This window comes from Dermacentor albipictus, chromosome 2, assembly GCF_038994185.2.
Source record: "Dermacentor albipictus isolate Rhodes 1998 colony chromosome 2, USDA_Dalb.pri_finalv2, whole genome shotgun sequence".
In the NCBI taxonomy this organism is placed as follows: domain Eukaryota; kingdom Metazoa; phylum Arthropoda; class Arachnida; order Ixodida; family Ixodidae; genus Dermacentor; species Dermacentor albipictus.
In genome coordinates, this window is record NC_091822.1 from 177,003,097 (window position 1) to 177,017,181 (window position 14,085).

The 14,085-nt window shown below is 46.1% G+C and overlaps 1 protein-coding gene across 2 annotated transcripts in view; it reads right to left on the bottom strand.

The window, feature by feature from the left end:
• Window positions 1-13,698: 13,698 nt before the first annotated feature.
• The window catches only part of LOC139055637 (uncharacterized), a 55,731-nt gene continuing 55,344 nt past the window's right edge, over window positions 13,699-14,085 (bottom strand). For both annotated transcript variants that reach the window (XM_070533165.1, XM_070533166.1), the window contains one exon: window positions 13,699-13,956. In XM_070533165.1, coding sequence (XP_070389266.1) covers window positions 13,753-13,956 — 204 coding nt within the window. In that variant the 3' untranslated portion in view covers window positions 13,699-13,752. The remainder of the gene's footprint in view (window positions 13,957-14,085) is intronic.

Genomic DNA, 14,085 nt, shown 5'->3' on the forward strand with positions numbered 1-14,085 from the left:
GAACATGCCGTGGAATAACCAGCACCATCTAATCTACTGGGGTACATGCTACGCCGATATAAAGTGCCGTCCTTGAGTAGGAACTTACCAAGAGAAGGATCACATGACCTAGATGTGAGCTTTTCGATGATACCACGTATGCTTGGATCTCGGCGCTGTTCGGTAGCAAAGTCAGCTAAGCAGATAGAGGAAATACAAAGCAGAAGCATAGGTCGCCGGAACATCGTCTGGGTGGCGGTACAAGCAGTCGGCATCTTGGCATAAACGATCGGACTGGTAAGCAACTGTGCACGAGTATTCCTGTAGGCGTAGCGCCCAGTGACCTAGGCGATCGGTAGGGACTTTGAGGGACGAAAGCCAGCAGACCGCATCGTGGTCTGTGGTGAATGTAAAGGGCCGACCACATAGGTAAGGGCGGGATTTCGCTACTGCCTAGAGAACTGCAAGGCAGTCACGTTCAGTAATGAAATAATTCCGCTCAGCTGGAGAAAGCAGACGGCTGGCGTAGGAAATGACGCGGTCGTGGCCTCGTTGACGTTGGCGAAAAATGGCACCAATTCCATGACCACTGCCATCAGTGCTGACTTCTCTTGAAGCAGTCTGGTCGAAGTGCGCAAGAAGAAATGGAGATGTAAGGAGAGAGATAAGCTTCGAGAAGGCAGTTGCTTGTTCAGGTCTCCAAAAAAATGAAGCACCTGCCTTCAGAAGAGCAGAGGGTGGGTGTCCTCCGAAATATTGTGCCTGAAGCGTCGGAAGTACGAGAACAGGCCGACGAAGCTCCGGACATATTTAGCACATGTTGGCACGGGAAAATTTTGTACGGCACGAGCTCTTCCCGGGTCTGGGCGCACACCAGATGAATGAACAATATGACCGAGGATAGTAATTTAGCGCCGTCTTAAGTGACATTTAGACGAATTAAGTTGAAGGCAAGTACTGGGAAAAACAGAAAGAACGAACGAGGAATGTAGGAATGTAGGAATAAAAATGTAGGAACAAAAACGACGGCGTTATCTAAGTAACAAATACAGATGAACCACTCGAGGTTATGAAGGAGTACGTCCATCATGCATTCAAAAGTAGATGGAGCATCACATAAGCCGAATGATATAAATTTGAACTTTATAAAGGCGGTTTTCTCTCGGTCAATGTCGTCGACGCAGTCTGCCAGTAACCGGAACCAAGGGCGATGAAAGAAAAGTACTTCGCACCATGGAAGCAGTCGAGGGCGTGATCAACGCGTGATAGGGGATAAACGTCTTTATTGGTGATCTTGTTGAGGTGCTGGCAATCCACGCAGAAGCACCAGCTGACGTGCTTTTTAACTAGAACGACAGGGGACGCCCAAGGACTGTATGATGGTTCAATGATTCATCGAGAATCTTCTCGACCTCCGTTTGAATGACTTGTCGTTCGTGCAAGGAGTGACGGTATGGTCGCCTGTGAATAGGGTGTTCGTCACCCATGTCAGTATGGTGTGTCGTGCGAGAGATCTGGCCGAAAGGGCGGCCCAGATCTGAAATGTCCCTGAACGCGGAGAGCAGCTAGTTGGCATGGTGAGGCGGAAGTTCGGGAGCAATAACGTTTGTGAGCTCAGGAAAAGCAGCCGACAAAGAAGAAGTGTCAACGGGAGACGACGTAATATAAGCTGCCGAGGCTGAAAATAGACAACCTTGGGATGAAGACAGCGTACCTAAGACTATGCCTTGTCGTAGGACGTGGTCACCGATTCCCAATTTGACGAGCTGAAGGCTGGTGGAGCTGTTGGTGACACTGACGATGGTTTGCTGAAGATCAACGTGAAGAAGAAGGAGTACTTCCGCGAGAGGTGACACAACACAGTCACCATAAGGCACAGGTGTAGCTGTATAAAGCAGTACTCTGGTCAGGGCATGTGGGGCGAGTCGATAGCGCTCAGCGAAGCAGAGCCTGCTGGGAACTTCCTCAGGAAGGTCAGGACAGGTAGGTACGCCAAGTACCTACCTGTTCTATTCCGCATCTTTTACGCCAAGTAAAAGATGGCGACTGCCTACTGACTGCACTCTTGTAGCCAGTGTAGATGAAAACATAGCCCTATTAACTTCAAGAAGCACGAAATTTAAACCGTAAGGTGATTTATTAGAGCTGGCGTTGGAACTCTAATTGCAGAGCAAGTGTGATTCACTCTGCACGCAGTAGCGTCTTGAGAGGCAGCAGGGAGGGAGAGGGAGTGTATATGCGTGTGCACGTTTTGAGTGTGCATGCGCGTGAACTTGAGTTTGTGTGTTCGCCCGCTCTTGTGTCTCCGTATTTGAATCTGCGTGCGAACGAGCGCGTTTATGCGTCAGCGAGCATACGCGCATTTGTGTTTGCCTGCATTTCAGTGTACGTGCGTGCGTGCGCAGATTTTTCTGTGTGTGTACATCGTGGGCGCGTGTAAATGTGCGTGGAGGTGAAGATTCCAGTTATCTTTACGTCTGTGTGCTTGAGAGAGAGAGAGAGAGAGAGAGAGAGGGTGGTGAAAATATGTTTGTGTGTATAGGTGTGTGTGAGAAGCTAGCATTTCCTTACTTGCACCTATTCGCGGATGCAAATGAAATATTGACGTTAAAATTATGGGCTTTCTACGTGTCAAACGCACAGTCTGATTACGAGTCACATCGTAGTGGGAGACTCTAAAATAATTTCGACCACTTGGGGCTCTTTAACTTGCACCTAAATCTAAGTACACGGGTGTTTTCGCATTCCGCCCCCACCGAAATGCGGCCGCCGTAGCTGGGATTTGATCCCGTGACCTCATGCTTAGCCCAACACCACGGACACTAAGCAAGCACGGCGCGGATACAGAGTTTACTTGAATCTTATTTATATCCACAGAGACAAGATTGAATGGCACTGCCTTTATACCATTATCGTTTTCTGAAAGCGAAACCGACGCAAAAAGAAAAAAATATATTAGGAGCCATTCCACTCTGTGAAGATGGATGACCAGCTAAGCTGTAGCACATCAGACAGGATTAGACAAGGCGTCATGCAGGCACGTACCCAGGATTTTTTTTTCGGAGGGGGGCCCAACCAAGATAACATTGCTATGCAAATGAGGGGAGGTACTTTTACTAGTACAAATGTGAATAACGCCCACCTTTCGCCATAAAAACGCGTAAACCCAGAAAAGATAAATGAAATAAGGTGTATTTTATGGGTACGCCTGTGCGATACACCTCTCCCTTACTTGGCAAACAAAGAACCACGTCAAATGAACTGGCGCAGGAAAGAAGCGCAAGAAGAACACTGCCAGAAACAAGTAAAGAAACGAAAGTGTAATATAAAGATTGCTTTCGTGGAATAGAACCTAAATAATCAGCAGTTGGCAACAAGGCAGACGGACCGCACGGAGTTGTGTTACTCCCCCAGCGAATCACAGAAGCAAACAAAATCGTCGTCATGCGGCCTTTTCAAAATGGCATCGTACTTGATACCTTTGGAGCGTCTGCTGTTCTTGAAGAGTCTTTTCATCGGCGGAATCAATGAGGTGTGCAACAGACATGGACAAAACGTATGGAGTCTGAGCATTTCGCTCTTCAAAAGTCTGCGGTGCAGTTCATTTCACTGCTGAACCCGTTTTACTCATGCTTCAGTGCCAACTGAAGTGAAACTTCACAACAAAAAGTTGTAGCGAAGAAAGCATAGTTTTTCAGTTCAATAAAGAATTAGGTATTCGCCATTCCACTATAATAGTCGAGGGAAAAGGTTTAAATTACGCGCTAATAATCGTACTTTTCTAATTACCGGCTTCTTTGGGTAACAGAAAAAGTTTGAAGTACGAATTATTTGCAGCCTCGCGTGAGGAACAGTGGCTGGCGGTTATGAAGGCATGGGCGGGGTTTCATTGCAGACTTAAGATGTATCCGTCTATAATAGCGTTTTTCGAATTAGCTCTGGAAAAATTATACAGAAATATATATTTGCGGAACAATCACAGTTCTTTTGGATCCCTCGTTTACTTCTCGAACAAGTTAAGTGCCACAACCGACTCGTATTGTTATTTGGGAAGTTACGTAACGATGCGTGACCGCCAGTCGCGTACAACCGCGTACGGCGCAGGAAGCTGCGATTCGACACGTACTGTGCCCACCGCGGAAGGTTAGAAAAACACCTACATAAGCACAGCAGAAAAGTGGCTACGTTAGGCGGCTCGACTGATAACTGCAGAAGCGTCATTCAGAACACAGGGAATTGTCCTCCACTTTTGGCGGCGTTTTCTCTACTTCCTTTTTAAATAAGAAGATGTTGATCCATAAATATTTTCTTAAAGAGCGGTTAAATTTGTTAATTTTCGCTTTTCCTTCCTGTTGGGCTGTTGCGTTGGCTCTCTCCCTTAAAGTGGATCGCTTAATTTCTCGAATCCTTGCGACTCTTGTTCCAAGTTGGCAATTTTGCACGAAAAGAGCTGTACAATTACGAAAAAAACAGATGCGCTAACGGGTGACAGTCATATTGCCTATGAGTTTAAGGGTTATTGCAGGGTTTGATGATGGACGCTGTTTCCGCATTATTTTATTTTCCACCCTATCACCCCTATCCCGGATATATGGTTCCGAGGATCTGTCAGCGTCGCGGCGAGCCTTCACTCGAGGAAATAATGAAACAACAAAAAAAAGGTTGAACGCAATTGGCGTTTTTTTTCTGGCCGCCTCTCGTTCGACGTGCATACAGACCAGCTGACCACGAACTGAATCCCTTTCCTGGTCCCTGGATCAGTCTAAACGAAGAAGGTTGAACTAACGCAGCAACAACGATGCGCGTGACCGCTGAACAGACGGTGACAACTGAATGCATCTGGAGTTAATCGCGCGGGCATCGAATTGATGAGGAAACTGGCCTTCACATCCTAGGAGACGCCAATAACTACCGCCATCCAAAATGAGTGAAAAAGGCAGCAAAATGTTGACCGCCCAATAGCTATCAAGTCTCAACATTGATTTGGCGGCGCTTTAGAAATGTGCGTGAGAAGTGGTGACGTGGGCGGGGATGAGGGGGGGGGGGTGTCTTAATTCGCCATGCTTTTCTTTGCCCCTTTCCTCGTGATTCGGACTCGACAAGGGGCATTGTCCCCTGGGCTCCTGCTTTTTCCGCGTGGCGGCTTCAAGATACATTCGAGATTAAACGTTCCAAAACCCCTCAATCTCTCTATTATAAGTAGCGCCATTCACTTCCCTCCTCCTCCGCTCGGCGCGGCCTCGATGGTGGCGCCGCCGGTGGTGGGCCTGCCGTAGCAGACGACGGCTACCACGCTACGGGAGGAAATCCGCAGAAAAGTTCGTTCGTGCCCTTTTTTTCAATCGAGATCTTTCTTCGTCAGTCGGTAACTGGCCTTTAGAATTTCGTGTTGGAATTGCGGAAGAAATAGAGAAAAGGACCATTATTCAAGGCGTATTTAAGGCGTAAAGCGCGCGACGTTGAGAGTTCGTGTTGCTGAAACACGACGCAAGCACGCGGTGTACTCAAACACGCGCGTAATTGCCAAAGTTTCAGGGGTTGACAGCGTGAAAGTATGTGTACGTGGTTTCGTAGGTTGATTTGCGTACCTGCAGGACACTTTTGTTCGGTCGGCGCGTGAGAGATTCCGGCTGTGTGCGGTCGGCAATGTCTGGCAACCGGGCCGTTTTTTTCATTGCGGGGTGCTTTGGTAATCGTGACGATATATTGTTTTTTTTACAAGTACTGCTCCAGGAGGGAACATGTAATGGCTAACGGAGGCCTCTGAAGAGCACGTGACATTACAATAATGCAGGTGTCGCAGGGAGTGTTCGCATACACAATTGACTGTCCGCAATATTATATCCCCTTGGCATGCACAGGCTTCGGCGGGCCCCATCCAGCCCTGGTTCTAGCTTTGGTGTTCCCGTTGCCGCTTTGGTGCCCTGGAGGCGCCGTCAGTAATACGAAATAATGACAAGGTATTACAACTAGTAAATAAAGTTTATTGAAGAAATAAAATCGCGCCGAGGCGCCAACTTCTAAAGCAGCGCTAGCGCGCCCGCGCGAGTATTATGAAACGCCAACAAGGAATTTACCGGCCCACGTACGACTCTACGATCAAAGTGCACGTTAAACATCCCCAGGCGAGCTAGATAATGTTATCCGGAGCCATCCACTACAACCTGCATCCTAGCTTTAGTCGCTCGCTTCGGAACGTTAAAAACGTTAATCACCACAAACCGAATTCGAAGCTAAAAGACTGCATAGTAAGTCATACTGAGCCTTGCAAAAGCGTCGAGAATGTGCCAACTTCTGGTGGAGCTCAAAACACACCCTGAATAATGTCGCTTTTATATCACAGGCCAGCTGCAGATGCGTGCATTTTACCGCAAGACGAAACTACATGAAACAAAGAGAGCACATTCTAAAAAAAAAGAAGTCAAAGAATGCGCTAAGAACCACGCAGAGCATGAACACACTTTTTTGAAGCGGAAGGCGTGAACTAGGCTCGAAATAAGAGGTTGTGAGAAGCCGTGGCCCTTTCTTCTCTAAGCCGTGCGTTCTTTGCCACTTCCTGGAAGTCAGCCTGCCCGATGCTGCGAATCCACACTTCTTTTTGCGTTGCGCCCACCGGACGGCAAAGCAAAAAGCTTTTTGCCCTCGCTGTGTCTGTTGCGGCAACCGAAGGCGCAGCAGCATGGCGTCGCAATTAAGTTCTCGGCCCTGCACATTCTATTACGCTAACGCACTCCGTCAGTCCGCCTGCCGTACTTTCGTCGCGCAGGCCCAACAATGGAGGTCGGCGCGCGCTAGAAAGAAAAAAATATTCAAAAGCGCGGCGCCTGCTTCCACGTGACACAGATTGGCCAATGGGGAACGGAGGAGGTTGGGGCGACAGGAGGCGTGGAGGAGGATGCGCCAGGGTGAGCGCGGTGGCGGAAATATTTAATGGCGCTACTTTTGAAAAATTGAGGGGCTTTAAAACGTTCTAGATATTAGCGCCACCTATTGCTACTGGCGTGAAATAGCCGCAACAACGACGTATGGCCTCTGAGATCCGAATATATCGCCGGCCAACTAAAATTGTAGACAACGTGCGCTGTTTAGCGTATAGCGTACGCTAAACTAAAACTGTAATCGCCAGTGCCCCGCCTTCATCGCGAACCGTCGCGAGCGGAGCGCCATCGCTGACAACCGGTTGCGGGTGAGAAGGGGGTGAGGCGTAGGGATGGCAGAACAGGGGAATGCGCCCGCGCAATGGCGCCGGCGAATTCGCAAATCCCCACTAAGCATATGCCATAATCGAGAAACTAGAATAACTAATTGAGAAATGTTTCATAATTATGTATTTGTTGAGTGCACTTGCTTGCGAAAAGTGTACGTCCACTAATGTGGACGCTAAAGCCGGCATGGTATTTTTTATTAAGGCGAAAGCCTTAAGTAGCTTATACCTCCGATGGCCTTGGGGCAAAACACGCCGTCCGTTCCAATGGCACAAAACACTATTATCATCAGAAATGGCTCATACGCCTCTAAGCAAGCAAAACATGCAATGGCTCAGCCCTTTTGCAATGCAGAGGCTAGAAACATTCAGCAAAGTGACGCGTACAGTGCATACATTTATTGGAATCACGCATACAACTTACAGAAACGCGGCATCTAGGCGAGTGGCACAAAAAACCACGTGACCTTCTCAAAGGCTCATATCAGCGTAGGCAATGGCTCACAAACGCCGCTAACCAAAGTGAAGCAAACAGTGCATGCATTCATTGAAGTCACCCATACAACACACAGAACAGCATACGTTTCAATACCCTGCTGAGAGGATGCAACGTAAAGTCGAAGAGGAACATCATCGGCGCGAGTCCGAGCTAAGCGTCGAAAACGAGCTGAATAAGCCGAACTGGGAAAGCAGCAAGGCGACGATGCGAGCCGGTGCATTACCAAGCGTGCAGCCCGCTTTCGCCTTCACGCGTTACAGGTGCTTTGCTATCAAATTAAAAACAAAAATTTATAGTTTAACTTTGAAGGCACTGCATCTTTTAAAAATGGTGGCGACGTGGTAATTTTGGTGTGCTCGGAGGAGGGAAGGGGGGTAGGAAAAAACTTCGTTCGGGTCCTGTACAAAGTGTTGCTATCTACCTGGCTAGTTCCATGTTGGGACCGGGAGGTCAAGCCTCCTAGCCCTATCTCGGGCGTACTGGACAGCCAGGACTTGAAGGATATGATCGTGGGATTTGATCATTCCTGAAAACCGATTCCAGGAAATGCCAGGGCTGAACGACCCACATTCCCAGAGCATATGTTCAAGCGCACATATCTCCTTTTTGCATGCTTTGCATATATGATTCATGTCTGCAGTGTTATACCATTCCTTGATTTGTGCAGGTGAATAATAGGACTGTGTTTGTAATTGCTTAAGTGTAACCGCTTGTGCTCTATTTAGTCTATAGCGAGGGGTTGCAAGCTCCCTCCTTCCCATGTAGTTATGTTTTGTAATTGCATTGTATGTCATGGGCGTACCTCTCTGTAGGTTCTTCAATCCAGCAGAATCAAAACCATATGTGAAAGCGGCCCGGTCTGTATGTTCGCGGGTGACGCTGTTGACCGATTCATTTGGATTGACAGGAATGTCATCAAGTCAACCAAGGAGCGCCGGGAACCGATAAATGTAATGTGTAACATTTGTTTGTCTTGCGTTAACTATCTTCGCAGCCTGTGGGGCAAATCTTGCCCCTGTTGAAAGCTCTAATAGCCGTTTTGGACTCACTATATATTTCTGCGTATCTATCGTCCGTTCGTGCCAATGCAAGGACAACTTGTTCAGCGACTTCAGGTTTGCTAGTGTAAACCATGGCGAAGTTGGTGCATTCGCCCTGGTGTCCCACTACCTCCGCCGTGAACTCAGTGCGATCCTTGTAGGCAGCCGAATCAACAAAGCAGGCTCCTCTGCCCCCTTTATCCATTTTCTTGATTAACGCCCTGGCTCATGCAACCCCCCTGTTGATGTTATGGATTGGGTGCCTATTCCTGGGTAGTGGTGTGACAATTACGTTGTTGGTGAATTCTTGATGAACTTTATTGTACTGCTCTAGATCTGTAAGGGGGTTTATTTATTTCTGTATATATATATATATATATATATATATATATATATATATATATATATATATATATATATATATATATATATATATATATATATATATATATATATATATATATATTATTTATTTATTTATTTACATGTACCTTACAGGCCTTCAAGAAGGCATAGTGTAAGGGGGGAAATACGGTAACATATTAGTATGGAATCGGGAAAAAGGTAAACATCAGTATAATGAATGGAGTACGCACACAATATGAAAAATTAATATAGCAAATACAATACGTAGAGCAATACCAATAAATGGTAAATAATAACATAATAGCATAACATTGTAAACGTTTTTGCATTTTATACAGTAGTAAGTATTGTAAAAAAATTGGGACCACTGAAATTCTTTAACTTGTAGAAAAAATGCAGGAAAATTACAAAAGGCATGACGTGTTTAGACGGTTGAAACGGCATATTGATCGGTTAGCAGATAGCGAAATGCAGTGTGTTTAGATTGGCAAGCGATGTTATCTGGCAGAGCGTTCCATAAACGAACCGCACGGGGCAAGGCTGAAAAATTAAAAGCGTGTGTGTTGCCATGAATTCGGGTGTATACTGAACTGATTGTTCAGTCGTTGTGACGTCGATGATGCTTTTTTCAGGTTATATAAGGTTAGGCCAACTGTGTGAACAAATCTATGAAATAATAATAGCACGGCAATATCACGGCGAGTAGTTAGCGGTTGCAACGGAAGATCGATCTTTTTTGGGTTGCACTTGACTGGTTACTATAGTTTTTTAAATGAAACGGCTCGCTCTATTCTGGATGCTCTCCAGGAGTTCGATGAGGTAATTTTGATGAGGAGACCATGTACAAGAGGCGTACTCAATTTCCGGCCGTACAATAGTTACGTAAGCTAGTTTTCGTAGTGGTGAAGGCGCACTTCTTAAGTTGCGGCGCAGAAATCCTAATGATCTGGAGGCGTTAGCTGAAATGGAGGTGATGTGTTTAGTCCATGAAAGATTATGCGTAAGGAGCACTCCTAAGTACATATATTCTGTGGTGTGGTCAACTATGTTAGAATCGAAATTATAAGAAAAGTGAGAGTTAATAGTTTTTCTAGAAAAGGAAACTACTTTGCACTTCGACACGTTTAGGGACATGAGCCACGTAGCACACCAATCACTGATATGTGCAAGATCATTTTGAAGTACCACGTGGTCAGAAGGACAGTTAATCGAACGGTATACAATGCAGTCGTCAGCAAATAATCTTACGGAAGATTGTGATATATTGTTTGGTAAGTCGTTAATGTAAATTAAAAAAGGAAGAGGTCCAAGTACACTGCCTTGAGGTACACCAGAGGTGATGTCAGAGAGGCCAGAGGAAAAGTTAGCAACAACAGTGAACTGGTCGCGATTAGTAAGAAAATTACGAATCCATGATAGCGTTAGTGAGTCGAGTTTAATTGCTGAGAGCTTTGATATCAGGCGACTATGGGCTACACGATCGAATGCTTTCGAGAAGTCCAAAAAGATGCAGTCAATTTGTTTATTATTGTTCACATCAAAGTGTAAGTCTGACGGGAATGCTAGTAGTTGCGTTTCGCAAGAAAATCTTTGTCGGAAACCATGCTGTCTCGGGTAAAAAAAGTTATTACATTAAAGATGAGAATATATATGGGATGCGATAATGTGTTCCAACATTTTGCAGCCAATGCATGGTAATGATATAGGACAGTAATTATCACTAGAACTCTCGTTACCTTTCGGGTTGATCATGATCTTGTCTAGGATTGATCCTCCCGTGCTGGTTGTAGATGGTCTCGCTATTTGCGATATTTCTTGAGCCTCCGCCATCTCCATGGTCGTGTTGTGTATTCCTAACATGAGCAATTTTTCAGTACGGATTCGAATTGGGAGCCCCAATGCACTTTTAGCAGCCTTCTTGATTTGCATGTCAAGCTTCTTGAGTTGAGCCTGCGTCCAGTTGTCCATGGCAGCGGCGTATGAAATATGACAGAGTACGAAAGAGTTGATTAAGTAGAATGGAGGTGATTTTCTTTCATGCCCGTGTGTCTTCCTGCCAGGTGCCTGCTCATCCTGTACGCGTTATCCGCTTTAAGGGTGATTTTCTTGAGCTCCGTATGGTTTCCACCGTTTGCATCAATGAAAAAACCTATAGTACCCTGATGACGTTGACTCTCGGTATATTGACACCATTTTCTGTAAGTAGATGTATATCGCTTTCCCATAGAGGTTTCCAGCCCTTAGGCCTCACCCCTTTTTCACGTCTATAATGTAGCAACACCGATTTATGTGGGGAGCACCTGAGTTCAGTAGGTCTCAGGTATTCCTCCACCGTCTTGATCGCTTCAGTAAGCGCGTCCTGTATGTGTCCTTCACTGCCACGAGCACACCATATAGTGAGATCATCAGCATATATGGTATGGTCAATGTCCATAACGTTGCCCAGCTTTCTGGACAGACCACTCATACACAGGTTGAAAAGAACGGTAGGGATGAATGATCCTTGGGGGTTCCTCGATCTCCGAGCTGAACCACTTCCGAGTATATCTTCGACCTTTATCTTCGCCGTGCGTGCTTTGAGAAAGGATTTGATGTAGTTATACATCGTCAACCAGAGTCCAATGTCTTCTATTGTTTTGAGGATGTACTCATGCTTGATGTTGTCGAACGCTTTTTCCGAGTATAATCTGAGTATGGCCTTGGTATCTCTAGAATATCCGTCGAGTATGTGGTGTTTGACTTATTTCAATGCATCCTGCGTGGAAGGTGCGGACCTAAAACCCAGCATGTGGTGTGTGTATATATTATTGCCTTTTAGCCTATTAAGGATGCGTGTTCAGCGACCTTTCCCACGCATGATGTAAGTGATATTGGCCGTAAGTTCTTCAAGATTGGAGGTTTACCTGGTTTCGGTATTAGTATAACTTGTGAGGTTTTCCATTCTTCTGGGGCTTCGTCTGAGCTCCATGCTTCATTGATGACGTCTGTTAGTGATTCAATGGACAACTCGTCGAGATTACTGAGTGATCAAGTTATTGTTACTCCATCATAACTAGGCTGACTTTAGTTCAGTCAACACCCTCCGGATTTTATATGTGGTGAAGGGTTGGTCGAGTTCAGGTTGAGGGGCTCCCTGTATTCTGATGGAAGTGATTGGCCCTGCTCATTTCTAACTGGTAGGTATTTGTCAATTAGTTGCTTGGTGACTGTTTCGATGGGCCGATCCCTAAGGGCTATGTATGTAGCTAGGGCAAGGCTGTGTCTCTGGTTGGCTTTAGTGCCTTCTTCATCAAGCAGAAGCTCGATCAGTTTCCATGCCTTGCCGTCCCTTATCTGCCCATCGATTGACTGACGAAACTCATTCCACTGTTGCTTGCAGAGGGTGTTGCAGTGTTGTTCGATTTGTTTGTGAAGTTTTGCGATTTGTTTTCTCAGCCTACGGTTTAGCCTTTGGGCGCACCACCTTCGGGTTACGGTTTCCTTGGCCTCTATTAAGTGCGAAAGTTTAGAGTCCATTGCCTCCATATTACTATCTGTAACAATCTTTTTGGACGCTGTTTTAATGTCCCTTCTGATGCCTTCACACCAGTCTCTGAGGTTGAGTTTGGTGGGTTTTTTTCCGTTTTGGGTTTCTTACGCAAAAGGTCACGACTCGGAATTCTCGAGTTTGGCCTTTGTCAACTTCCAGTTTGACTTGCATTGCGTAATTATCGCTGCCAAAATTCATGTTTGTGTTAGTCCAAGAAACATGCTCTATGTTCTTAATGAACGTAAGGTCAGGTATGGTGTCTCGGCAGACAGACTTGGTGTGCTCGTTCAGTGACGAATAGCACCTTTCGATGGGCCGCTGGCACCCGCTGCGGTAGTTTAGCGACTATGCCGTCGCGCTGCTGCGCTGGAGGTCGTGGAATCAATCCCGGCAGGGGCAGCCGTATATGTCGATGGGGGCGAAATGCAAAATCGTTCGTATTCTTACGTATAGATGTACTTTGAAAAATCGCAGGTGGTCAAAATGAATCCCGAGTTCCACCAGTACAATGCGCCTCATATGCAGCTTTTTTTTTTGCCCGTAAAGCCAATTTAATTTTTAATGAGCAACTGGTACGGGCACTACTCTAAGCCGATACTGGTGGCCATGCACTAGGTTTTTGGTTACGTTATGCACACAGACGCCATGACCAGTCCGGGAAAATTCCCATAACTGGCTAACGTAATGAAGATGCACAGAATTTGAGTGATTTAGTGCATGTAAGCAACGATTGCTTCTCTATTGCTCTAAACCATTCTAGGGCACGCTGCTTGAACCAGTTACATTCAACAGCGATAGAGATAGCTTTTACAGCTACTTGTATATAGTATCACATAGATTGTCTACGCGTGGGCCCGCTGGCGAGTGTGTTTTATCCGATCCTCCCACTTATTGAATAAATTAAATTCTATGGTTTTACTTGCCAAAACTACGACATGATTATGAGGCACGCTGGAGCGGGGGACTCAGTATTAATTTTGACCACATGGGATTCTTTAACGGATCTAGCGATGTTCTAGCTACCTCAACAAAGTATAAAGCAAAAAAAAAGAAAGCAAGCAAACAATGCAAAATGTAGACTAGCACATGTTTATTTCGGAAATGATTGGTACGCAAGCGATTAAAGCGCTGATGTTTATCCGCGCTTTCCTATGGGGATCCCGACACCAACTCCAACTTGACCCTGGCCCTGGGCGCCCGTGGCTGGGTGCCACTGGTGCGAGCCCTTACCCCAGATGGAGATTGTGGGACCACGGTTGGGGCGGTACACGTCATGGTGAATACTACCACTCACGCTGTGCTGGGACCGCCCGCCACCTCCTTGCACATCGATCCGCGTCTGCACGTGAACGAGAATTCAGTCGTGGAAAAGTCCCTGCGGTGCCTCATTTATTCATCATTATGGCTTTTGCCGGTAAGTAAAACACTCTCCCGATGCGTGCCAGATAAGAAGCCTTGTGTAACTGTA